The sequence below is a fragment of the Protobothrops mucrosquamatus genome, unplaced genomic scaffold (assembly GCF_001527695.2).
Source record: "Protobothrops mucrosquamatus isolate PMUCROS unplaced genomic scaffold, P.Mucros_1.0 scaffold1969, whole genome shotgun sequence".
Classification (NCBI taxonomy): Eukaryota; Metazoa; Chordata; class Lepidosauria; order Squamata; family Viperidae; genus Protobothrops; species Protobothrops mucrosquamatus.
The window spans coordinates 75,742-103,054 of NW_015388086.1; the positions used below are offsets into that span (position 1 = coordinate 75,742).

The following is a 27,313-nucleotide window of genomic DNA, read 5'->3' on the forward strand; positions in this document are numbered from 1 at the left end:
CTCGGGCAGGGTCGCCTAGGAAACGGGCCAGGGGCGCGCCGACCGAGCCTCCCTATGGCCGCGGTTGTGAGCCAGGCAGGGGCAGAGAGCTGCGAGTGCGAGCGCGCCCCCCCAGATGTTGCGCCCGGTGCGGCCGGCCCGGAAAAAGGTGCCGGAACGCGGTTCCGCCGCGTTCCGGCTGAAAAAAAGCCCTGCTTATGACCATTTTTCACACTTATAACCATTGTGGCATCCTCATGGTCATGTGATCAAAATTCAGACATTTGGCAACTCGCTCATATTTATGATGGTTGCAGTGTCCTGGAGTCTTGTGATCCCCTTTTGCAGGCTTCTGATGAACAAAGTCAATGGAGAAGCCAGATTCACTTAACAACTGTGTCACTAACTTAACAACTGCCGTGATTCATTTAACAACCATGGCAAGAAAAGTCATAAAATGGGGCAACACTAAATGTCTCACTTAGCAACAGAAATGTTGGGCTCAATTGTGGTCATAAGTCAACGACTACCTATACCATTAGCTTTCTCAATCACTATGGAATGAGATTTCACTATATCATACAGTATATGATAGTTTATTATCTATGTGGTGGTCCAGTGGTTAGAATGCAGTACTGCAGGCTAAGTCACTGCTTGCTCCAGGAGTTCGATCCTGATGGAGCTCAAGGTTGACTTAGCTTTCCATCCTTCCGAGGTCGGTAAAATGAGGACCCAGATTGTTGGGGGCAATATGCTGACTCTGTAAACTGCTTAGAGAGGGCTGTAAAGCACTGTGAAGCAGTATATAAGTCTAAGTGCTATTGCTATTGTTATTTCCTGATCATAAAAGAACAGAGCTTACATAATTGTATATATTTCAAATACTTAGACCTATATCAAACCTGAGCATTTTACAGCCTCAGGCCACATCCAGCCCTTTGGCTGTCCCTGTATAGCCCGCATGAGGCCAATCAGAAATTAGAAATTGAATGTAAATAAGCACACCACAGGTTGCAGGAGAAGAAGCCAAGTTGCTTCTGCGTAGTTAACATGCGCTGTTTCAGTTGGTTGGCGGCCATGGAAGGGTGAGAAGAGAAAGCACTTTTCTGCCCCTGCACAACACTCGCCCCTCACCTGAAGCAGCTGAGGAGATGAGTTGATGGAATTTGAGGGCATCAAATCAGGATACGTTGATTCAGTCCTCCACAATAGTCCCAGTTTCTCATGTGGCCCCTTGGGAAAATTAATAGCCCACCCCTGACCTACATACTCCAACTATTTCCAAGCATATTTTTAATGGCAGATATTATTAGCTATTTTGGTAGCTAACTGATATGCTTGAGCTGATTTGATGGGGCATTCTCTCTGTTTCCCTCAAATTGGAACAATAAAAAATCAATGTACAGAGAAAAGGTCAAAATCGCAAATAGAATCAATTGTTGCCCAGAAATTTCATAGAACAAGAAACACTTAAGTTATCAATCAGTATAAATTTATAACCACGCTACTATATCTAGCCTTTCCTTTTGTTTTTTTTTAGCTGCCAGTGCAAACAATGCCATATCAACATCATTCACATGAAAACAATGTCATTAGAATTTTCTAGGCTTCCTGATAACAAAAGAATCACCATCTTTTTCTGTGATTTTTATACAGTGGTCAGATCAATATATAATAAATGAGATCTTCTACTTAATAATAATAATAATAATGATAAAGTTGGAAGGGACCTTGGAGGTCATCTAGTCCAACCCCCTGCTCAGGCAGGAAACCCTATACCATTTCGGACAAATGGCTGTCCAGTTTCTTCTTAAAAACTTCCAGTGTTGGTGCATTCACCGCTTCTGGAGGCAGGTTGTTCCACTGGTTAATTGTTCTAACTGATGAAACGCTGTTGTTTTGGTCAGCATTATCATATCTCCTGCTTGAGCAGAAGACCTCCAAGATCCCTTCCAACTCTTCTTAACCTATTACTGTATACAGCATCCTGCCAGGACAGTTTCTCTAAACACTCGCAGAGGTTCTGATGCATATGACTTTCTTCAACAAGCAAAGCCAGAACAAAATCTTTTTTTCCCAGTTGAAGTTCCTAAAATATGTTCAGTATATCTATTCCCTTAGTTGATGTTTAATCCCACACTGCATTAATATATTGGAAAAAGAATACTTCTTCGCCATAATTTGCAATTTGCTCTCCAGTGTTCCTTCACTCAGGTCTCCAAAACCACATTTTTTCAAACACTCTTCTACTAAAGTACTACTTTTGTTTTTAAATACTTCAGTATTGTGGTAGCAATGGTTGCTTCAGTTTTCATTTGCTTGTTATTAGGTTCAGTACAGAATGATAAAATACAATATTAATAAATTTGTACATTCCAATTTGACCTAATGGTTTAAAGTGTACAGCTTCAGTAAAACCATCATTGGCTATAAGAATTAATGAGGAGTTGATAATTAAACCAGCTTTAAATCCCCATAAAGATAAGTAGCTTTTGCATTTTTAATAAATTATAATCTAAGCATAATATCGGTGGAGCGTGGTTCCAAAGAATACTAGATGAAAAAGCTGTCAGCCACACTGTAACTAATTAGGTACAGAGAAGTAATTGTCAACTCTCAACACAGACATGAGATACAAGCTTATTTTCAAAATAAGCTTCTTTTTTTGTTCCTTTGTGTAAGGGCTGGGGTGAGTTAAAATTAACAAGTTAAACTGTTATTTTTCACAAGCATGTAGGGATGGGAACAAAGGAGAAGTAAAGATAGTCTGGCAGACATCTGGAAGAACTGAAACAGCAACATAGAGAACAAACTAGATAAGAAGGCAGAGAGTGGAATTGAGTAATCCAGCCAGCAGACTGCTGCATTATTCCAGATGGGAGCTGATCAGTGAACAAATCAGCTGCTTTGCCATCTCAGCTGTGAACCAGCAGGTTCTATTAAGTGCTCATTAAATGAAAGTTACAAATTTAAAGTGGCTATATTGATAAAGAGCTGGAATAAAAGTCCCTCAGATTTAGGTTCCTTCCTAGGTTCCAAGATGTCCATAACTGGCAATTCTGAAAATAGAAGAGGGGATGGAAAGTTAGCAGAGTTATTCATGTTCAGTTTTTGATGGTGGAAATCCTTCCAGTCTGTGATGCTACCAAGGTACTTGGAATGAGATGCCCAGAATGGAAAGATTGGAAGCAGTGAAAAAGTCATCAAACTGAGCCAGATCTAGTGATCACATCTTAAAGAACCGTAGATCAGGGGTCCTCAACCGTGGCAACTTTAAGACTTGGGGACTTCAACTCCCAGAATTCCTCAGCCAGCAAAGCTGCTTGAGGAATTCTGAGAGTTGAAGTCCACAAGTCTTAAAGTTGCCAAGGTTGAGGACCCCTGCTGTAGATCATTGCTCCTTTCAAAGCTGGCAGCATTAATCCCCACAAAAAATGTTAGTACCTCATGGATCCAGCTGTTCACACCCCATCTATGTGACCGAAGGGACAGGGAAGGCATGGATAAAACCTGCAGGTAGCAGAGTTCAAGTATCCATTTCCTAGGATACTTCTAAATGTTCAAAAGTATCCAAAGTTATGCCACAAAATGGTGCCTGATGCTATGATCAATTGGTACCCAATTTAGGGCAGATATGATTTAGTTCATCTGACAGGAAACCCTCAAATTCATTTTTTGTGCTTGCAGGACTTTGATCTGCTATCCCTACCTGAAAGGCTGTGGATAAATGTGAAGAGGGACACCATATAGGAATTAAAGATGCAATAAATGTAGAGCGTAATTGCTGATTTGCTGTGCTTATTGGTACTATTTAAACTCTTACAATTGTTCAGCTGTGTCCTCTTTTTGCCACTATTGCTTTAGACATCTTTTCAGTCACTTTGTTTTTCACAGTTTCTTGACAAACAAGGAGCCATGAGTCCAGAAGCACCCTGAAATTATGAAACGTATAACCTATAAATAGAGATTATATTTCTTGAGGAATCTGATTCCTGGCCCTGAAAGCACGAAATCAGTCTTGAAAATTTGATAACTAGCCATGCATGAATTTCCTTGGCATGGTTTTACTCATTTTATGATTTATTTCACTTTCATTGTTCATAGCGTATTTTCCACAGAATTATATACTATGTACCTGATATAATTATCTTTTCTAGCATAATATGTACAGCTATATAGTGATTCATAATCACAATCAAAATCTCTTAAAAATTTCAACAAAAATAATTAGAAATAGCACCAGTTTCCTCACATGGTGAATAGCACTTCTTCCTCTTTAAAATGTACACGTTAAACTTCTTCCCTTAGGGTTCAGTGCTTTCTCATTCATGAAAGGATCAGTTTGATGAACTAAATGGTCTTTGTAAACAAATCTGTTGATTATCTGTCCATCCTTTCTAAACAATTTATAAAGTGGTAAACTATTATGTGAAGTTTCATTTATTAGTGTGTCTGTTTCAGGTGACCAAACTCTAAGAATTTGGGATGCGAAATCACCAGGATTCCCAGTGATAATTCCTGCTCACCAAGCTGAGATTTTAAGTTGTGATTGGTGCAAATATGATCAGGTACAGTAAGTGGAAATAGTGTATTTTTAAACAGTGGAGAAGCTGCTTTTATTATTTTAGGATTTAGGATTGTTTTAGTGTGCTTATAGATAATTCAGGTTATGATTATTCTCCGTTTACTATTGGTTTTAATAATATCAACAGCTTTATAGCTACCTTTATATTGTTGGGATCTTCCTTCAATTTATCCTCAGTGTAGTAACTTTGAAATAAGCTGAGCTATCAGATAGTAGCTGATCCAAAGTCACTCTGAAATTCCTGTTTTTAATGGAATGAACTGAAATAGGCTTGTTAATTTAGTTTTGTATCTCTGGCATTCAAAAGTTTTTCCTCATATTGAAATTTCTGTTAGCCATTGTTGTTTAGGTTTACAACTTGAGAGCTGTTGGTATTCTTAGAATAAAACTCTTTTTGTGCATTTTTTTTATCAGAACTTGCTTGTAACAGGTGCTGTTGACTGCAGTTTGAAAGGCTGGGATCTGAGAAATATCCGGCAACCCATATTCAGTCTGCTTGGGCATACATATGCAATAAGAAGAGTGAAAGTAAGTTTTAGTATTTTTTCTCATTATTACATTTCTAAATGGCTAGGAAAACAGACAGTTCACAAAACCCAGCAGAGCATTTGATGAGCTCCATATTTGTGTTCCTCATTCAGCAGGCCTTGTCTCCTCCATCTGTTGTCTGGCAGATCTCTCTTTGGCACTGAGTTACATTCCACAAGGGACTTGTGATGGCATGGAGACACAATATTTAAATAGCTCATTTGATTTTTTTACATTATAAAGTATTTATAGACCCATCCTTCACCAGAATGGATTCTAAGGAAGCATACAAAATGATAATGTCAATAAAGAATGAGATAAATACAAAATAATAATAATAATAATAATAATAATAATAATAATAATAATAATAATAATAATAGTAGTAGTAGTAGTAGTAGTAGTAGTAGTAGTAGTAGTAGTAGTAGTAGTAGTAGTAGTAGTAGTGGACGTGGCAGTGCCTGGAGACAGCAGAATAGACGAGAAAGAACTGGAGAAGATAACAAAATACAGAGACCTACAAATAGAAATAGAAAGACTGTGGCAAAAGCAAGCAAAGGTAGTACCAATAGTAATAGGCGCCTTGTGTGCAATCCCAAAACAACTGGAGCACCACTTGAACACCATTGGCATTGACAAATTCGCTATTAGTCAATTGCAAAAGGCGGCCTTACTAGGAACTGCTTCCATCCTGCGACGATATCTGTAATACCATCGAACATCCACATCTGCCTATCCCAGGTCCTGGGTATTATTATTATTATTATTATTATTATTATTATTATTATTATTATTATTAATTGAATTTTTACCCCGCCCTTCTCCTTGCGGACTCAGGGCGGCTGACAGCCTGATAAAAACAACTACAGAAATACCCCAAAAACTATCATTAAAACAAAGTTAAAATAAAATATTAAATATTTGGCCTTATTAATTATTAAAATTGCTTTTAAAACCCCTCTAAAAATTTCCCCTTAGGCCAGTCCTGCTTGTTGGAAGAGCCNAATAATATTGTACAAGTGGTATAAAATCCAATTCCATTTCTAATCTGGAGATTTCCGTTTCATACAGCTCCAATCAGCATGGCTACGAAGTTATAATTTATTCATTGATTTAAAAGATTTATATTGCCACCCACCTCAGGCACCATAACTCTGGGTGGCTTTCAGTAACATTCAAAAATATCAAAACACAAAATAAAGCCATATCGCACAACCAAGTCACCATAACATGCTGATCCCAAATATACGGTACATGTGCTGGGCTCAGTCCCCATCTTTGTCCAATACCTGGTCTAAATCCATGTCTTGAGAGCATTGTAACATTTGGCTTTGTAATCAAGAGTTGAAACCACATCGTTGAAAAACGATGCTACCTTTGTGCTAAACCAAACTTTAACACTATCTACATCAGGAAAAGAAGCTTTTGCAAAACAACACACTCCCACTTTTTCTCACTATTTTACTACAGACAAGAGAAAGAATAAACCAGGACTTGGTTTCACTCTTTGGATTGTTATGTGCAAACCTGATATGTAATTTAAAAGGAAGTGTCTTGTTCAGATGACCCTTATTTAATAATCAAACGGGCTGTAGTCCACATAACCATAAATGTCTGCTGACATAAAATTGCTGCAGGGAAAGGAAAGAAGAGAGGGGCTATATAACTCCAGGGTTTCTCATAAACTTCTTTCTATTTATGCCTGAATTCTAAATCAGCATATAGCATTATATGCATAGTTTTTGACTGGCTGAGTTCATACAACAGGCTAAATCCTAATGTGGTTTATTTGGTTCTGGTTTATTGTGATGAATTCGATGGCTATGACATGTTCAAACCATGGTTAAAAATACATTTTGTATGATGGGACCCAAATTGTGTTCTTTTTGTTCCTGCAGTTACTGTGCTACCAGCATTGTTTCAAATATGTTCTGTTAATATAGTTCTATGGGTATACTGTCTTTAACTTTGTAAGCTGTCTTGAGTGCTATTCTAAGGAAAACACATACCGTAGTTTACATGCTTCTGAATGTACATTTGTACATCACCTACTTAATAGCAGCTATGCAATGAGACAAATGTTGAGGTATAGCTAGGGGTACTTATGAACTCCTTCCTTACCTTTTTGGAGCCCAGTAATTTACTAATTAACATTTTATTTATTTTATTTATTTGTTTAGATTTTTATCCCTCCCTTCTCCTTACGGACTCAGGGCGGCTGACAGCCTGGTAAAACAAATACAAAGATAAAAATACCCACTTTAAAACCTAATTAAAATGAAATATTTGATGAGGCCTATATCAATTTAAAATTATTCATTAAAACCCCACTAAAAATTCCCCCTAGGCCAGTCCCGCTTGTTGGAAAAGCCATGTCTTAAGGGCGCGGCGGAAGGAAGGGAGATCCGGAATCACCCAGATCTCTGGGGGTAGTTCGTTCCAGAGGGTGGGAGCTCCCACCGAGAAGGCCCTCCCCCTGGGGGTCGCCAGCCGGCACTGTCTGGCTGACGGCACCCTGAGGAGACCCACTCTGTGGGAGCGTACCGGCCGATGGGAGGTAGTCTGCGGCAGAAGGCGGTCTCGGAGATATCCAGGTCCGATGCCATGGAGCGCTTTGAAGATGATGACCAACACCTTGAAGCGCACCCGGAAGGCCACCGGCAACCAGTGCAGCTCGCGCAGCAACGGTGTTACATGGGAGCGACGAGTCCCTCCCAACACCTCCCGCGCGGCCGCATTCTGGACCAGTTGGAGCCTCCGGGTGCTCCTCAAGGGAAGCCCCATGTAGAGAGCGTTACAGTAGTCCAGGCGGGAGGTGACGAGGGCATGGGTGACTGTGCGCAAGGCGTCCCGGTCCAGAAAAGGCCGCAACTGGTGAATCAGGCGTACCTGATAGAACGCCCCCCTGGTCACGGCCGACAANGGGTGCTCCTCAAGGGAAGCCCCATGTAGAGAGCGTTACAGTAGTCCAGGCGGGAGGTGACGAGGGCATGGGTGACTGTGCGCAAGGCGTCTCGGTCCAGAAAAGGCCGCAACTGGTAAATCAGGCGTACCTGATAGAACGCCCCCCTGGTCACGGCCGACAGCTGGTCTTCCAGTGTCAGCCGTGAATCCAGGAGGACTCGATAGGTAGACAAAATGCCAAATCCAGTCTGAACATCTGGCTGACTGTGCGATGATAATAATATCATCATCAGAGGTAATAAAAATTAAAATTGCGTAAAAGCTGAGCAGCAGGGTAGATTTTAAGAAACCATTAGTATACTAAGATGATGATGGCAGTAAAATAGTCAAGAACAAGTCATTGTTCATCTTTTACTGGTTAACTTTATTAGTAGACAACGAATTTTTGTTTTATTTATTGCCTTTAAATCAAGGTTAACTCCTGGTGACTGCCTGGAGTTTTCTTGGCAAGTGTTTTTGAAAATGCTTTCCTATTGCCTGCTTCCTAGGGCTGAGAGAGAGTTGCCCAAGGTCACTTAGTTGGCTTCAAGCCTAAGGGAGAAATAGAACTCACAGGCTCCAGGTTTCTAGCCTTACTCACTGTACCAAATTTGCTCCTATTGACAATGGAATAGTCATGTCATAATATAATTTAATATCAGTAAACTACTTGCGTAAGTACAGGTAGTCCTTGACGTGTGACCACAGTTGAGCCCAAAATTAAGTTGTTAAGTGAATCTTACGACCTTTCTTTCCCCAATTGTTAACTGAATCAATTAAATACAGCGTTAAGTTAGTTAACACAGTTGTTAAGTGAATCTGGCTTCCCCAATCACTTTGCTTGTCAGAAGGTCCCAAATGGTAATCACATGACCCCAGGACACTGCAACTGTCCTAAATACATGCCAGTTGCCAAGCATCTGAATTCTGATCACATGACTAGGGGGAGACTGTATGAAAAAAAAATCATAGGTCACTTTTTTCAGTGCCATTGTCACTCTGAATGGTCACTAAATAAATGGTTGTAATATAAGGACTACCTGTACCCTATATTTTGTTAGCAAGCTAGTTAAGTATTGCTTTGAAAGCAAATTAGTAAGTTGCTTGAAAATTGCTCACCAACAATCCTTCAGAGTAAAGCTACGTTTCAGGTTGACCATTGTAGACTTTGGACTTTACATCCAGATTACCTAAGCTACAATAAACTGTAAAGTGTGAAAATATTGTACATCCTACCCCTCTCCTAATCCAGACAATTAATTGGTAGTGAAGGCTGTGCAAACTATCTTGATTTAAAACCATATTGAATGTGAAACGTTCTATTTCAACGGCCGTTTCAATTGTAAATCAGACTTCCAAACGTTCAGAAAGTATTCAGAATTTGAAACTTGGAACTTATTTCAGATTTCTGTCAGGCATTCTTGCTATTTCAGCATTTAAGGGGGAAAAAATAAGACATGTTTAGTACTATAAATCTTTCTGAGGAAAATTGCTCTTTTTTATGAATGTGCTTGAAAAAGATTGGTTTAAAGTGAATGTTGCTAGAATCAGCTATGAGGGCTAGTAGAGTTTGGCTCTTGCTCTCCATCTTTGCTGCAACTCTTGTTCAACTTTCCAGTTCATGCCAAGGGCTATGATTAATGATCTACTCTTTGTACTGGGTGAAATTATAAGAACTTCTGTTGCCAGTTTTCATCCTTGAATCCAATTGATTAAATTAAGTTGAATCCAGATTAAGTTATATTTTGGTAATTAAAAAGAATTCCTTCCTTGGTGCTAACAATAAAAGACATACTCTCTCATAAGTATTTCGTGAAATGAGACAGATTTTCAGAGGTATATATTACTGTTGCGATATGTTTTAAAAGTGTTTTAAACATTTGGATAGTTTGGGTTTTCTAACTGCATTTTTTTGTGATTTGAGAATTTATGGTCAGTCTTAGAGATATGTATCATAACCTCCTTAGGTGATCAACCTGTAAGATATTTTATATTAAGTTGAAATTTTAATACATGGCAGGGATTATGAATGCTACACCAAAGCAGCTTTATGTTGATTTTTATAGAAAACAATATTTTGATTTGGTTCCCTAATACTGTTATTTTACAGGATATTTTTTTTTTCTAAATACTTTTCTCTCCCTATCCTCCACCCCCACAAATATGTATTGAGACTTATTTTGTGTTTCTCTCTCTCTCTTTTTTTTTTGCAGTTTTCACCGTTTCATCCCACTATATTGGTTTCTTGTTCCTATGATTTCACTGTGAGGTACAGTAATTATTTTTGATTAAATTCACATAATCTGCCATGCATTTTTTTTAATGAAGCATACCCTAATTTTTGCTAATACTTTATGAAAACAGAATTTCCAGGGGAAGGTGCTACATTCTGCATCTGTGGCCTTGGAAAGTTTTTGTGAGAAACAGTTGGATTCTGTCTGTTAAATAGAGATGAGAAAAAGATGGTTTCTTCCTTATTTGTATATATATAAAAAATAATCCTAGTGCTTTTTTTTTTTTTTTTTTAAAGATAGCCTTTTCTTCCTATACTGGCAATGTGACTGAGAAAATGTTACTGCTTTTCATCTCTTAATCAGCTCAATATTTTTTCTCTGTAACAAAGATTTTGTAATTTTCATTATTAATATTTGCATATACATGCAATATTCTTGAATTTCTATCTTCTAAGACCACATGTCATATGCAGATGATAGAACTTTAAAATTATGTTTGCAAAGGCATTATTAATTAGGTAGTCTGATACCTGTGGATGCCAAAGTCACTGCAGACACTTTTTTTGCCAAGCTTCTTCTATCATTGAACAACTAAGAAGTCTTTTTAACTGAAAAAAAAAGAAGTTGGACAGTTTATAAAGCAAAATATCAAGTCTAAGCATTACCTTTATTTACAAGAAAGATAAGCAACAAATGCTTATCCTTAGGAAATAAAAATTGTTGGTGTCAATAGCTTGATGTTTCACTTGCAAATATGTCCAGATAAGCTGGAGAAATAGAGAACAGACAGTAAAAGAGGATATCCTTATTCACCAAAACAGTAATTTTAGAAACAATCTTGCTTTTCCAACAGCAACAATATAATGCAACTGCTACAATATGCTCTCAAGATTCCATATTAGTCTCCTTACACTCCCATAAGTGTATTCTAAACATAAACTCACCATCTTTTAACCTGGCACTCAAATTATATAAATCGGAATTTTTCTCATATTCAGTCAGTATGATCATTGATCATTGATTGCTACTAGAAGCAATAGGAAATATAATTCAATCCATCTGAAGATCACACAGTTGTGTGGACATATGTTTGCTACTTAAACTGCCTTCAAATGAAGCCTAGGAAGAGAATTATATTTATTATGCTATAGGCATAATGTTATTATTGTACTTAGCATTATACTTGCAAAATTGCTAACTAAAAAAATGTGTGTATTTTTCCATTTAAATAATAATGAGTGAGAGGATAATATTGGCCATCTGCCATGACAAATGCTCTTTATAACTGTTTTTCTAATCAGGATTTTGGAATCAGTAAGATTATTTTTCACAAATGGAATAGTTTTTATTATAACATTATGCCATTTGTTATTGTTAAACTGTTTTATGAACCTTGATCTGTTTCTTCTGGTTTTTGGAAGATAAGCTTTGTGTTCCAGCATTAATAAAATCAACTAATTAGATATCTCTGTAAGCTTTTTAAAAAAACAGAACTGATTTTTTCTCTGGATAGAATTATATTATTGTTAAGCTGTAGCAATTCAACAAAATCAGTTTATAACATACATACATACATACATACATACATACATACATACATACATACATACATACATACATACATACATCTATATATATATAGATGCATTTCAGAATGCTTTTATTAGTTTGTTTATTTTTGTTAAAAACATTACTTAAGTAGAAATACTTTTTTATTTTTTAAAAGCTACTTCTTATAAAGTTCCGCATTCTTCTGCTTTGATCAGACCCCCATCTGAAGTATTGTGTCTGGTTCTGAACATCACATTTTAAGGATTTTGGGAAGCTTAGGAGACTGAGTTGAGATATAATATTTGAAATAATGTCACATGAAAGAAGGCCAAGACTTGTTCTCTGTCATTCAGAGTTCAGAACAATGAATAGAGTAAAGTTTCTGGAAGACAGAGTGCAACTGAGCATTTTGTAATAGTAAGAGTAGTTTGACAGTAGAGCCAGTTGGTCTTCCTTTTATTGGATGAGTTCCAACAGCAGCCAGTCAGCCATCTGTTTGGGATGCTTTAATTCGTATTCCTGCATTGAGCAAGGGATGGAGTCAATGTTATCCCTTCTTATTTTGTTATGTATGTTTATACCTATTTAAAATATCTATTGCTCAAAAGGAGATAGTGGTAATGGTGGATAACCTATGTATGTTTTGAAATCCAGAAAATGTCCTTGGAGTGCATGTTCATCATTAGAGTTAGGAAAATAGAGAATTCTTTTGAGAAATATTTATTTGTTCCAAATAATCATAAAGCACCCTCTAATTTGTAGGGTACCCCATTCTGCCAAGATGTTTTCTTAGAAGATATGTAACAACCTTCGAAAATTTTGTAAACCTACTTCTTAACTTTTCCATCCAAATGCCCTATAATTGTGTTGAAACCTGGTCTAACGGTGACTTGGTTAGTGCTTTGTTGTCTGGATAGGCCTTAGTTTAGTTCTCTATTTATAATCTGAACCAAATATTACATTAACAGGCTATAGTAAAAGTAGGTATATTACGTAACAGTCATGCAGGATCATGACAACTAGAAATTCCCCATCAATTTAAGTAATCCTTTAGGCAAGGTGACTTTGCCTAAAAGATTACTTAAATTGATGGGGAATTTCTAGTTGTCATCCTGCATGACTGTTATGTAATTCTTCTCATGTAACTTATTCTTCTGAATTATTTTAAAAATGTGCATCCTATTAACTTTCTGTTTTGATGTGCCTTATATAGAGACTTCCTGAGTTTTAAATGTTTACTTTGCCTTTTCAGTTCAGTATCCTAGGGACAGTTTAGAGTAAATTATAACCATAAAAACAGGAAATAATAAAGCAATGTACAAGAATTTCAATAAATAAGTTTGACAACTTATCAAATTACAGGCATGATCAACATAACTAACCAAATAACTTATGTAACCTTAAAAGGTTTTACAACAAGAAGTCTCCAATTTTTGCTTTTAAAGACGGATGCCGAGACCTTGCTTGGAAAAGTAGTGCATCATGAGATTAAAAAATACCATCGAATGAACTGCCTCAGAGAATATCTATTTTGATAGTGACATTTCCTGAGTTATAGCTTACTGGAAGTTCTTGGTAGATATCCAGAGACCACCCAATCAAAGCTTTAGACATAAAAGAGCCAAGGTTGCCTATCCCTGGACTAGGCCAATTTATAGTTCAGATTTCAAACATAATTTTAACCCCCCCCAAAATAGACTTTATTAAGAAAAAAAAAAACCAAATAGATGGGTATTCTTTTTCTTAATATAATAGGATGAAGTAAACTGAGTCTTATGAGATCATGCAATTCAACCCATTGTACAGAAAGTTTTGTAGAAAATTGGGCTACTTTAATATTTGTAGGTTTTTTTTTGTGTGTGTGTGTTTTTTTTGTAGAAATGTACTTGGAAACATAATGAAATTTGTAGCAATAGAAGCCTACAGAAATTTTACTTTGCTGCCTTTGTTGAATTAACTTTATTTATGGATTGATCTTCTATTGGTAATGCTTGTACTAAAAAAAGGAAAGCAAAATGTGTGTAATAATAATGATGATGATGATGTTCAGACTAAAAAATGCCAAATCCAGTCTGAACAGCTGGCAATTAATAATAATAATAATAATAATAATAATAATAATAATAATAATAATAATAATAATAATAATAATAATAGAGTTGAAAGGGATCTTGGAGGTCTTCTAGTCCAATCCCCTGCTCAGGCAGTAAACCCTATACCATTTCAGACAAATGGTTGTCCAGTCGTCCAAAACTTTCAGTGTTGGAGCACTCACAACTTCTGGAGATAGATTGTTCTATTGGTTAATTGTTCCAACTGTCAGGAAATTTCTCCTTAGTTCTAGGTTGCTTCTCTCTTTGGTTAGTTTCCACCCGTTGCTTCTTGTCCTGCCTTCGGGTGCTTTTGGAGAATAGCTTGACTCCCTCTTCTTTGTGGCAGCCCCTGAGATATTGGGACACTGCTATCATGTCACCCCTTCGTCCTTCTCTTCATTAAACTAGACATACCCAATTCCAAATAGGAAATTTAACCCAATGTTAAATAGGAGTTCTGAATTATTAGTAGTACATCCTCCAAGCTCATTCATGTACCTAGGCTCTTGCTATTTAAATAAATAAGTAAATAAATAGATTTCACCTGCTTTAGATTTTATTAACTAGATGACAGCATTATACAGATGTATCTGTAGAAGGACTTCAATCTGATACTGATTTAATGAAACAGCAATTTGAACTCCTGGAACTTACCTTTTCTCATTCAAACCCTTAAGTGCATCAACAGAGAGATTTTAGTTAAGATACTGCCAGCAACCTTTTTTTTTTCCTGTTCTGCATGCCAAGTATCTGTGTATACAGTTAGATCTGCAGTTTTTCTCTTCCAGTGTGCTGATCAAGCAGTACACTTTATACGAATTACTTCATTTTGTTTTTATTTTATTTATTTCTCACATAACCTGGCACCACATACAAGCAGGCACTGAGGCAGTCTGTCTCTGTCCATAATTGTTGTGATAAAGATTCTAGAGTATGAGTAATCATTGCAGAGTTTGATCTAATCCTCTCAACCTCCTTTGGTAGGAACTTCTGACACAAATGGAGTAGTAACCTGGTGGTTCAGATTAGAAACCAGGAGACTGTGAGTTCTAGTCACACCTTGGACATGAAAAATTGGCTGGGTGACTTTGGGCCTGTCATACTCTCTCAGCCCAACTCACCTCATAGGGTCATTAGTGTGGAGAAAATATAGGTAGTCCTCGACTTACAACAGTTCATTTAGTGACCGTTCGAAGTTACAACAGCGCCGGAAAAAAAGTAATGTATGACATTTTTTCACACTTATGACCATTGTAGCATCCCCATGGTCACATGATCAAAATTTGGACACTTAGCAACTAGTTCATATTAATGACAGTTGCAGTGTCCCAGGGTCGTGTGATCAATTTTTGCAACCTTCTGACAAGCAAAGTCAACGGGGAAGCCAGATTTACTTAACCACCATGTTACTAACTTAACAACTGCAGTTATTCACTTAACAACTGGGGCAAGAAAGGTCGCAAAATGGGCCAAATTCACTTAACAAATGTTTCACTTAGCAACATAAATTTTGGGTTCAAGTGTCGTAAGTCGAAGACTACCTGTAGGAGAAGAAAGGAATATAATATATATGTGCAATCTTGAGTTATTTATAAAAATAATAAATGGCAAGATTAAAAACAATGTGTGTGTGTGTTGCATACAGAGGAATTCCCATTGGGTTATATTGGTTTATTCCCTATCAATAAGTGTCTAAGTTATATTTAAACACTACTTCATTAGTAATGTACTGTTATGTTACTAAATAAATATTATAAATCACTGTTAATAATAATTGCAGTATTTAAACTGTGTATATAGATATCTTTTTTTCCAGTGGTGGAAAAAATACCTTGATGATTCCTGTGTTTGTTCCAGTTAACGATTTGGATGGGTCCCTATGTGCTATATTTTGATTCCCAGATACTAAGTATTTTCTGTTATCATTTTAAGGCTGAACCTGTGACACTGAAAGTACCACTTTAGTAGGTGCCACATAAATCGGCAATGAAAGGCATAAATCTTTATGTTTAATGCTTTGATGTTTTTGATATTTGATACCAAAATTTGCTTTGCAATCCTATTGGCCTGAAAGGCTAAATTTTACTATAATAATTTAAAACAGTGGTTCTCAACCTGTGGGTCGGGACCCCATTTGGGGTCGATCGACCATTTCATGGGGGTCGCCAAGCAAGGCTGTCCGCCATTTTTTTTGTCCACCATTTTTTTCCCTTTTCCGGCGGGTGCCTTACCTCCCTTGGGCTGGGCCAGCTGGTGGTCAGCCTGCTCTGTCTCTGCCGCTTGCCAGCTACGCCTCGGCCGGTGCAGGGGGCGGAACCACGCATGCGTGGCGCTCCCAGGCAGGGAAAGTCCTCGACTTACGACCAGTTGGGTAGTCCTCGACTTACGACCGGTTTAGTCCTCGACTTATGACCGGTTTAGTCCTCGACTTACGACCGGTTGGGGTCGCGGCATTAAAAAGGTTGAGAACCACTGATTTAAAATAACTTTATACCTTAGATGGGCACCTTCTAAGTATCTAAGTTATTTTATACCTTAGATGGGCACCTTCTAAGAAAATATTGGTCCCTGGTGGGCTCTTAAATATGGGAAATTTTCAAGAAAGATATACGTTGAGATTCTGTGATTTGCAATAGGGATTTTTCCACTTATATATTGTCATAATAAGTCTGTGACTCAAGTAAATGGAGCTCTGATTTATAACTAGGTGACTAAAAGTGAGAAAGGATTTAGTTGTAGAGAGATCTCAAAAAAGCGAAGGTTACAAATACATAAAAGGTTGCTTCATGGATGCATTCATGCAATTTGCAATACAGGGAGGCTGGCACCCAAGAAAATGTCTCAATTCAAATACTGATTGGCCCAACGTAAAGGGATTCCATTTCCAGACTAAATCAAGAGGAGTGTATGTTTGAAAGCATCCAAACTTTGCAACCCATTACTCCTGTGTAATTGAAATTTCAAGGATTTTCACACCACTTGTATGCAGCCTATTTGAGGTAACTTGATTCAAAAATTCAAAAAATTCAACAGTGTGCCCTTTTCCCAATTGAAGGTTATAAACAGACAAAGAGACACAGGAGGCTTTTAGCAGTATATAGACTAGACAACCCGTGACTCGTTAGGTTGTTTTCTTACCTAAACAGAGAAACAAAGCTGGGCAAAAAAGCAGTGAGAATGGGAGTGACTCCCAATTTCTTGCCAGCTTCCTCATTAACTTTTGTTATGAAAATTTGGCAGGCAGTGTTGGAAATGACGATCATGTGACAGTCATGGCACTAAAGCAGCCACAATTTTGCCATGGGAATAATAAATCTTGTATTTTGGATGCATTCTTTAAGTTTGCCCTTTTGAGGTATGTTGATTAAAAATTTGTTGCCCTACGATGCACCATTTTGCCAAATTGAAGACTACAAACAGCGGATGTAGTATGTAGATAGATGAAAAGAGACGCTCTAAATATTATATCTTCTTTTTTAGGAAAAGTATTCTGCAGATAACGGATCATTTTGTTTCCTTTCTGTACCCTTTTCAGCTCTACATTTTATGAAATACAGTTACAAAAATTGCAATTTTGATACTGTGTTTCTTTAGTAACACATAATATTTAAATATATTCTTAGCTTTTAACAATTTTCATTTTTCCAATCAAATACATTTTCTGGTTTAAGAAATGTTAAAGGAAATCAACTTAATATGTAAATGCTTAGTGAAGCATGTAAAAAAAATCAAATGTGCTTCTTTCAATGTGAAAACATAATGAGTAACACATAATTTGCCATTTATTAATGGATTCCTCAACCACTACCTGCACTCTACATAATAATAGCTTATAAGTAGTAATAGTTATTATATTTCTTCCAAAAAAGAAAAATCAAATTATTAGTCACTGAAATACTGTAGATTTAATATATGAACATTGTTTTCTAATGTCCATCTCTCCTCCTGTTTGTTATATCCCAACGATGTTTGGTGTTATTCTTGACCACGATGACCCCCTTTTCTTTCCACCTGGCATAATTTTGCCCCCCAAAATTTTTTTAACCACAAAGTTGTATTTAGAGATTCTCATCTCAGAATAGTTTAGAATCCTTGCCAGGATTCTAAAGACAGGGATGGGCAAGATCTGTTATAGTGGCTAATGTATTTCTCTGATGCCAGAGAGATCCAATTTGACCTCTCATCTGAAACCATAGCAGCTCACTTTGTGATTTTCAGCCCAACCTTCCTCACAGTGTTGTGAAGAAATATAGGAGGATGGAGCACTATGTATGTGCATTGAGTTCTTGAACAAAGACGGGAGCCAATGTGGTCTAGTGGTTAAGGCACCAGCTAGAATGTAGGAGACCACAAGTTCAAGTACTGCCTTAGTCATGAAAGCCATCTAAGAAATCTTGGGCCAGTCACTCTCTCTAAGCTCAGTTCCCCTCACAGGGTTGTTATGACAATTATAGGAGGACGAAGATGTGTTGGATATGTTAGCTGCCTTGAATTATTTGTAAAAATAATAAAGGCAGAATATAAACAAACTAGCAAATAAAATTGAGATATAGATAGTTGTATGTGATGTTTTTGTACTAGAGAAGGGACACATAAAAGTAATAAAAATATCCGGGCCCTTAAAGTTGTTGCTTCTTTAAAAGACACATGATGAATCAATTCCTTGCTGCTGGATGGGGCAGTGAGTGAAGGATTCTAGATTGCCTGGGAAATGGTTGCAGAACATCTATATCAGTGGTTCTCAACCTGTGGGTCGGGACCCCATTTGGGGTCGATCGACCATTTCATGGGGGTTGCCAAGCAAGACTGTCCGCCATTTTTTTTGTCCGCCATTTTTTTTTCCTTTTCCAGCGGGTGCCTTACCTCCCTTGGGCTGGGCCAGCTGGTAGTCGGCCTGCTCCGTCTCTGCCGCTTGCCAGCTACGCCTCGGCTGGCGCAGGGGGCGGAACCACACATGCGCGGTGCTCCTGGGCAGGGAAAGTCCTCGACTTATGACCGGTTGGGTAGTCCTCAACTTACGACCGGTTTAGTCCTCGACTTATGACCGGTTTAGTCCTCGACTTACAACCGGTTGGGGTCGCGGCATTAAAAAGGTTGAGAACCACTGATCTATATAAATAAAAATGTAAATGTTCGTTTGTTCAAAATCTTAAATCTCCGAAAGTTCTTCACCGATTGCTTTGAAATTTTGACACAACGTTGCATTCGAATACGCACGTGTTTTTATATACCTACTATTATATAGATGTCACACCTGTGACAGGTAAAAACATGCTTTTTAAAAAAAACAGCGCCATCTGTTGGACGTAAAAGCAAACCAGACAATCTCTATATCTGCACAGACAATGGAACAACAAAAAATATTGTATACCCACAAGCATTGTGAAATTAAACATATTACAAACGTGCACTTTCTCTTTTCTTTCTATTCCATTTAACCAGCCTGAGCCACAGCAACGCGTGGCCGGGTACAGCTAGTTGAAAATAAAAGATAATGTGACTTCAGCAGCAACCAGTAGTACTGAATTAGCCACAGTTTTCTCAAATGTCATACATTTTGGAGTCATGGGATTCAGATTCTGTACACATTCTATAAGGTAGCCCATTTGAGGTACCTAGATTCAAAAATTGTGGTCCTAGGATAGTATAATACTATATAGTATAGTATAACACTATATAATACTAGGATAGTATTATATAGATGTTGTATATAAATAGCAAAACTCTTCCTTGTGAGAATATTTAGCAAACTATACTACAAAACATTTATAGGTAAATGAAAAGAGGCTGTTGACCTTCATTTGCTTCTCTTTGAAAATTAGCTTATTGGGAAACTATAAATTTCTTCTGCTCTCTAGTATTCGGAGTCTCTAAAGAGGGCTGTTGCCATAGCACATCCATTGTGTAGCCATCACTCTAGCCAGGTAATTTGCGGAAAATTTAATCAAGTTGGCTTAAACAAACCTAATTGCGTGGCCTGTAGTGTTTGCTGTACACTTGAGTTGTTCCTATGTCGAATTTTATGTAGTTGAATGGTTTTTGCTCCTTCTTGATAACCACTTCAGTAGCAAAACCTACAGCACATGAATAGCATTACGCATCACTCTTTGTAGTCATGGCCCCTATACAGGAAAAGATTCAAAGGGGCCCAAGGAGGGGTTGAAATGAGAGTGTAAAGATAGTGGTAGTGGAAATATATTTACAGTGTATAACTGGGTAAAGTCAAGAGAAAGATGTTATCCCAACAGAAATAATTGAAAATTATATTTAATACAAGCTAGTTTTTAAGTTACTGCAGTAACGACTTTTTGTATTGTATAAGTTATTTCAAAGCAAGCATGTTAAAAAATGTAATACAGGTAGTCCTCAACTTACGATCCCAATTGAGCTCAAAATTTCTGTTGTCAAGTGAGACATTTGTTAAGTGAGTTTTGCCTCATTTTATGACCTTGCTTGCCACAGTCGTTAAGTGAATCACTGCAGTTGTGAAGTTAGGAACACAGTTGTTAAGTGAATCTGGCTTCCCCATTAACTTTGCTAATCAGAAGTCAGAAAAAGTGATCACATGACTCTGGGACACTGCAACCTTCATAAGTATGAGTCAGTTGCCAAGCATCTGAATTTTAATCATGTGACCATGCTGCAATGATCGTAAGTGTGAAGAATGGAAAGTCACTGTTTTCAGTGCCATTATAACTTTGAACGGTCATTAAACAAGCTGTTATAAGTCGAGGACTACCTGTACTACAGTTAAAATACAGCTTTGTATTTTAACTTTCAGCAAACAGAATTCCTTAAGACTGAAGAATTTGATTTAAAAGGTGTGTGAATGCATAGTTAAATTGGACCTTCTCTATCTTAAGGTAAAACAAAGAGGTCCCTGCAGACCATTTCTCCTGAAGCTTCTTTGCCCATTTCTCTCTGATGGAAGATACAGTTTGCCTTCAAGTACCCCCTAAATTAGGTGTCTTTGTTTAGGTGGTTTCTTTATTGCATATCTACTCCCAATAGATGTCATAGTGTGTCAGATAGGGCAAAATGTCTGTAATGTCACTAGTCTAAACATAAATGCTCCTCTCCTTCGTCAGCTGTAGCTTGTAGGGGATTAAGTTGCCCTGTTTTAATATAGCTGATTAGCAAATAGCCAAAATTGGTCGTGTCAGTATGAAAACAAAATCTACAAGTTGTTTTGATAATGGAACATGAATTTGTAATCTTCAGAAGTTTTTCATTTGGATTCTATTCATCTGACATACCAATTTGGCTATCTTGAGAGAGTTTTTGCAGAAAGTTTACTTGTCTGTGCATGTGGGAAGTCTTTTATCCAAAACCTGTCTAGAATAATGTATTGAATCATGTAGAAGCAGGAAAAAGAATATTGGAAAAGGTTGCTTTTTGAAATTTCAGTGTTAAGGGATCAAATGTGCATTATCCTAAGTCCATCATGTGTTCGATTGCTTTTTTGGCTTTGCAAGATCAATGAATTCCTCAAGGGATAACTCATGCTACGGCATCCCTTATATATATTGTCAGCTGGCCAGTGTTGGGGCCACACAAGCTATCTATGCACTGATAGTCATATAGATTCCTCTGCTGCCTTAAATTACTGAAATAATTTAACACTTTTGACAGAATATGGGGAAGAGCCAGATTCAATGTTCTTATTTAATTCTTGACATCTCTAGAGGATGAGGGGGAGAGGAAAAAAGAGAACTTGGCCAATGAAATATTTTTACCTGAGGGACAAGTTCTCAGCAAAAGTTAGCTGTACCAGTGGACTGATGGTCTGACAACAAAAATGTTTCCCCCCCACCCCAAGGATAACACATATAAATTGTTACAGTATATGTTAATTGTTTATGAATAAACAATCTTCGCATTATTGTTTTGCAGATTTTCCCAATGGAAGATAATTAGGCCAGCTTTTTTGACCCAAAATTTCCATACTGAACTGAAGAAAATGCTTTCTTAATGAATTTCTTAATGAAATGCTCATTTATGCAGATGAAGCAAGAGACCTGTGGCAATAGGATTAATTATGTTTTTAAAGTAGACGGGCTTGGTTTTTAAAAGCATCTGGCAGCTTCAAGCATGCCATCAGTGGCCTTTCAATTACCATAATTGTATTCTTGTTTCCTTCTATAGATTTTGGGATTTCTCCAAGCCTGACCCTCTGCTTGAAACTGTGGAGCATCATACGGAGTTTACTTGTGGCCTAGATTTAAGTTTGCATGATTCGGGTCAGGTAAGAAAATAAGAGAACTCATTTTTTGTGTGTGAATGTAAACCCAGTTGAAGTACGGATTATGCATAGCCTCTTTTTTGAAACCTGCAAATTTATGTAAGAATATGCAAAAATAAAACAATAGAATCAACCAGCAACAAATTCCTTCAGTCATCTGTCAGTCAGCAATCCATGTGGCCCTAAAGATTTTAATTCATTCAGCATCAATTGTATATCCTTGTAGAGCCAACTGAGCTAAAAAAATTAGTTGAATAATTCTGTCTTTTCTTTTTGATTGCTACTTTTTTGTCATTTTCACTGAGTGCTAAAGTATTTTTTTTTCCTTTTATACAGGAAGAATTTTACTTTTATTTAATTCCTTCCTTTCTTTTCTTCAAGATCCAAAAGTCTTGTCATTCTTAGCATCCTTTATTAATTTCAGCTGATTCTAAGTGTTGGCTTTTCTGATACTATTTCTACAATCCAGACTATTGTATGTAATCTTTTTTAGTGATTTATGTCTCTTTCCAATTCCTCTACATGTCCTTTGTGACTTTCAGATTTTCACTAAGCTTTTCTCATTAGAGTTGTTTTCAGTGATGTTTTTCATACAGTAAAACTAAAGTTACCAAATGATTTTGGTACATGGACAAGATTTCTGTCCCGATGTTTCCACAAAATAATAAATTAAATCTATTTTGTATCACAAATAGTCTATGTGATTACTTAAATTTATTATTTTCATCGGCTTACATATTGATAGGTAGAAAAATGTTAGTTACAAATTTTGCATTGATTTATATCATTTGCATGCATATTTACCAAGGTGACAAAAATAATACAAGTTAACACAAATAGCATTAATTCATATTATTATTATTATTTATTATTATTTATATTTCTACCCCGCCCTTCTCCCTGCGGACTCAGGGCGGCTTACAGCCTTTTAAAAACAAATACATAAATACAAAAATACTAAAGTTAAAATGTTAATTAAAATGAAATATTATTAGGCCGTTATTATTTTTAAAAAATTATTATAAAACCAAGCTAAAAATAACCCTTAGGCCAGTCCTGCCAACTTAAATAGCCATGTCTTGAGGGCGCGGCGGAAGGAGGGGAGATCCATATGTGGTAGAATCAGATAAGCCTGTCTCCAAATGGTTTGTTACATTGAGGTTTTGCTGTAATGTAACTTTTTTTAAAAAAAATCCCATCTTTAGTGGGCTCACTTCTCCATCAGCTTCTATTATCAACTATTTTACCCAACTATTGTTCTGAGTTAATTAAATATGATTTCTTGAAATAAAGTAATCCACTTAATTGTAGTTTTTAAATATCATTTAATATCAAAGTTCTGTCCAACATTATAGGATCACTTTCTCCCAGTATTCTTAGTTTTTTCATTTCCTCAATTAAGTCTTCCCTGTTATTTATTCTCAAATCAAGTGAAGCTGACCTTTCCTTCTAGCATTCCTTGAAGAAAAAAAATTGACAGGGCAGATCAAGAACTTCTAGAACAGGAGTGTCAAACTCAATTTCACTGAGGGCCGCATCAGCATTGCGGTTGCCCTTGGGGGGCCAGGTGGGTGTGGCCAGAGTATGTGCAGCCTACTGGGTGGACGTGGATGGAGTGGATGTGGCCTACTGGGTGGGCGTGGCCAGTTCTACATCATTCGCATCAAGGATGCCTGTGGGGGCCTGGGCAGGAGTGGGACAGATCTGAGGGTGTCTGGCAGAAGGGGGTGGGACTGGGGCAAGTGCCAAGGCATGGTCCACTGGGGCAAGTGCCAAGATGGCCACCACAAAATTGTATATTGGCTCCCGGCTGGCCTGGGCCAGGGCCAAGGCAGCGGGGGCCCGTTCCTTCACTGTTTCCAGGATGGCTTCGCGGGCCACATGAAATCACTTCGCGGGCCGCATCTGGCCCCCGGGCCTTGTGTTTGACATGTCTGTTCTAGAAGGAATATTCTTAGCATAATTTGTATCCAAACTTATGTACATTTAAAATTGTGCAAGCAAAAATGTCTACTGTAATTATTAGTTTACTTTGAAGAGATAATTTATTATAGAATGTTAAAATTTGATTAATAACTAATGGTTTTAATTCATTAAATTCTACTCTGGGAGACAAGACACTGCTTTGATAATTAAATGTATCCATTTAGTTTTTCAGCCTTTCTGAAAATTTTGTAATTTGCTTTTGAAAAACATTATCCAAGTCTTCTTCTTGGTTGGGTTGTTGGATGGTTTTAAGGTAACAGGTTGCATTTGTGATCGAGGCAGCAAACAAGTTAATTAAAAAAAAAGTTATAAATAAAAGTCTGTAGAACGTACATACTTTAGGAGCTGTGCCATCACCAGGTCAAAAGCACATAACAATCATTTGCTTATGAAGCTAAATAAACATATTTCTGCTGTCCTTATATTAAGATCTGCCCATTGAATACTCTTGTTTTCATAAGAATGGGTGCTATAAACAAGGTCCATTAAGATTATTTAAACACTAGGTTGGATTCCTTTGTAACCTGACTCTTTCTGTCCCCCCCCCCAAGAAGAACCCATCGCCACAAAGCTTCTCCTAAGATCAGAGGTATTTGCCAATTGGCATTGATCATGCTCCATGAGTGAAAGGAACCCTCCCTCAAGTGTTCAGCTGCTTGTCTCCTTCCCCTTCATACTCTTGTCCCAGAGCCTGTGCCATTTAGCAGCGTATTCTGGTCCTTCAGCTTAAATTGGCAGAAAAATGAGCTGCTGTCATTCTCATTATGCAGCCATTTGTTTGACTTCAGCCCACACTTACCTGCTAATACATTTTTTAAAGAATATGTTGACTGATGTATGCATATATTTTAATTGTGTTCTCGGAAAATAGTGTTTGTCTCTTAACTTGTTTTATGGAACAGATGTAATATCAGTTCCATGAATCATTGTACCTTGAAAGAAATGCAAAAATTTATCAGATTATGTTCGCTACAGGTTTGTTAGCCATCTCTAAATATAAGAGGGAAAAATGAAATCACTTTCTATTTATTGTGCTATTAATGCAAACATCCTTGAGGCTGTAGTAAAATAATAGGATCAGCAAAATGAAAAATACCGAGTCTCCTATATTTCAAGTACGTCACACACACACACCAAAATATAAGTAAATTATATTAAACACACTATCAGTAGAGATTGGATTAGGAAATAATGGGTTTTACAATATTTGTTTTTGATAATCCCTTAAATTAATCTCTACTAAATTTACAAATCTGCATGCTGTTCATAAGTAGATATTAATATCAGGCAATACTTTAGAACAAGGGTTGACAGCCTTTCAATGGTTAAGGGATTAATATTAACGGGAATGTCATTTGAAAGTAGATAAGGAAATGAGGGCCTATACGTAGGTATTTTGCTCTTAAAAATAGAATTATAATTGTTGGCAAGTTTAATGAATAAATTTCATAAAACCATGCTGTCGATATTTAGTAATGCACAGTTTTGGGAGTTTCTTAAAACAGAAGTTGTGGCTAGTTCACAGAGTCACTTCTTTTTTTAAAAAAATTGCACGGTAAACAGCTAGGCCACATAATATACTTAATATCAATATATTCTACCAAGCTAATTGCACTAATTATCTCAATAAAATATAATTGTACATAGTTCTGCACATAACATACTCTTTATGTTTGGAAAAGATCAGTCTCTTTTTAAATTTCTCCTCCATTTTAAATTTTAATCAGATTTAGCACTTCTGTGTTTGACTATCTCAAGGCTTGGTTCCCCCCCCCTTTCCCCCAATGTCTTCTATGTTGATCAAATATATAGATTTTTAAAAATTCACACATTTGTTGAAAACATATGTGAGGCAGGATACTTTCTCATTAAAAAATAAGGCCAGTAGCATATTTTAAAATGATATTTGGGAGGTACAGTTCTACTGAGATTTTTTTTTTCTTACAAACATTTTGCTACCACGGAAGCATCATTTGAAGTTCTATATAGCCTAATTTTAGTCATCTAAATTGGATGGTTGAAGAGTTCCAGCTCTTGCTTTAATGCCAAATTCATTTCTTTACTTGATTGAATATATTAGTTTGAAGTTATAAAGAAGTGAGGAAGTATTGCTCAAGGCACAAAGGTCTGGAGATTAGGGTATTTTGGGTCTGCTTGAGTCATAAGCCTAGTAGATAGTGTTCAACTCGAACGTGAAGAAAGAAATGACAGTCTGAGGTTCCTTTCTCTATTTCTGTGCCTAGTTATCATCATGTCTTCCACACTACCAGTGCTAGGCTCACATATGTAAATGAAAGCTTTCTGCTGAGCAAGACTTTTTCTGCAGCTCTTGTCTGCCTGAAAACAGGATTAGGTACTTTGAATAGGGAGAAATAACATTGTGAAAGTTCTTTGAAGTACGAATTATACTTCGGGTTTTCTTAATTATAATGTTGCCATCTCTTAAAAGGAAAACATAATAAGGTTTTTTTTTTCCTTAAGCACGGAAGGGTGAGATACTTACAAATACTGTATACATATGTTGCCGTTTGCAAATCATATTGTTGAAAAGCTTCTTTGAGATTAAAACTTAAGTTACAAGTGAGATTCTTTGCAATGCAATTCTTTTCCTGTGCCAATTATTGGTCTTAGCAGAGCAGAGCTGCAGTCCTAAAATGGTGAGTTACCTACACAGTTATTCCATGCTTAAAACCCTGCTTGAAAGATCATTTTGAGATCAGCCTTTGTCGGCGAAGCTGAAATTAAACTGATTGTATTTGTGAACTGAAAATCAGAGCTTTCAGAATATGTGAATGGTGCAGAACTTTTTAATAACAATGTAAAGCCTTTTAATAGATTTTAGTACCTTTTAACTTTGTATCTTTCTAAAGGAGATAAGCTTTTACCAAAATGTGGACTTTTGAGGTAGGAGGGTAAGTGGTTTTATATTTGCAGAATAAAGACAGCCATTGTTTAAAGGGAACAGATTGTATTCAAAAGAGGAAACTTATTCTGCTTCCATTAGGGGATTTTAGAAATATAGGGGGGAAGCACAAACATAAAGCACCTATATATGTATGTATATTTATTGGTTTTATCATGGATTTACCCAAGAGTCGAATTTTTAGCTTTATAACTTGTGTGTATATATATATATATATGTGTGTGTGTGTGTGTGTGTGTGTGTGTGTGT

The 27,313-nt window shown here is 36.9% G+C and overlaps 1 protein-coding gene across 1 annotated transcript in view; it reads left to right on the forward strand.

Annotated features, from left to right (window-relative positions):
* PEX7 (peroxisomal biogenesis factor 7) overlaps nt 1–27,313 on the forward strand; it is a 61,952-nt gene that overhangs the window by 24,167 nt on the left and 10,472 nt on the right. The window contains exons 6-9 of the mRNA XM_015823732.1: nt 4,441–4,547; nt 4,979–5,092; nt 10,249–10,304; nt 22,059–22,158. Of these exons, the coding sequence (XP_015679218.1) occupies nt 4,441–4,547; nt 4,979–5,092; nt 10,249–10,304; nt 22,059–22,158 (377 nt within the window). The remainder of the gene's footprint in view (nt 1–4,440; nt 4,548–4,978; nt 5,093–10,248; nt 10,305–22,058; nt 22,159–27,313) is intronic.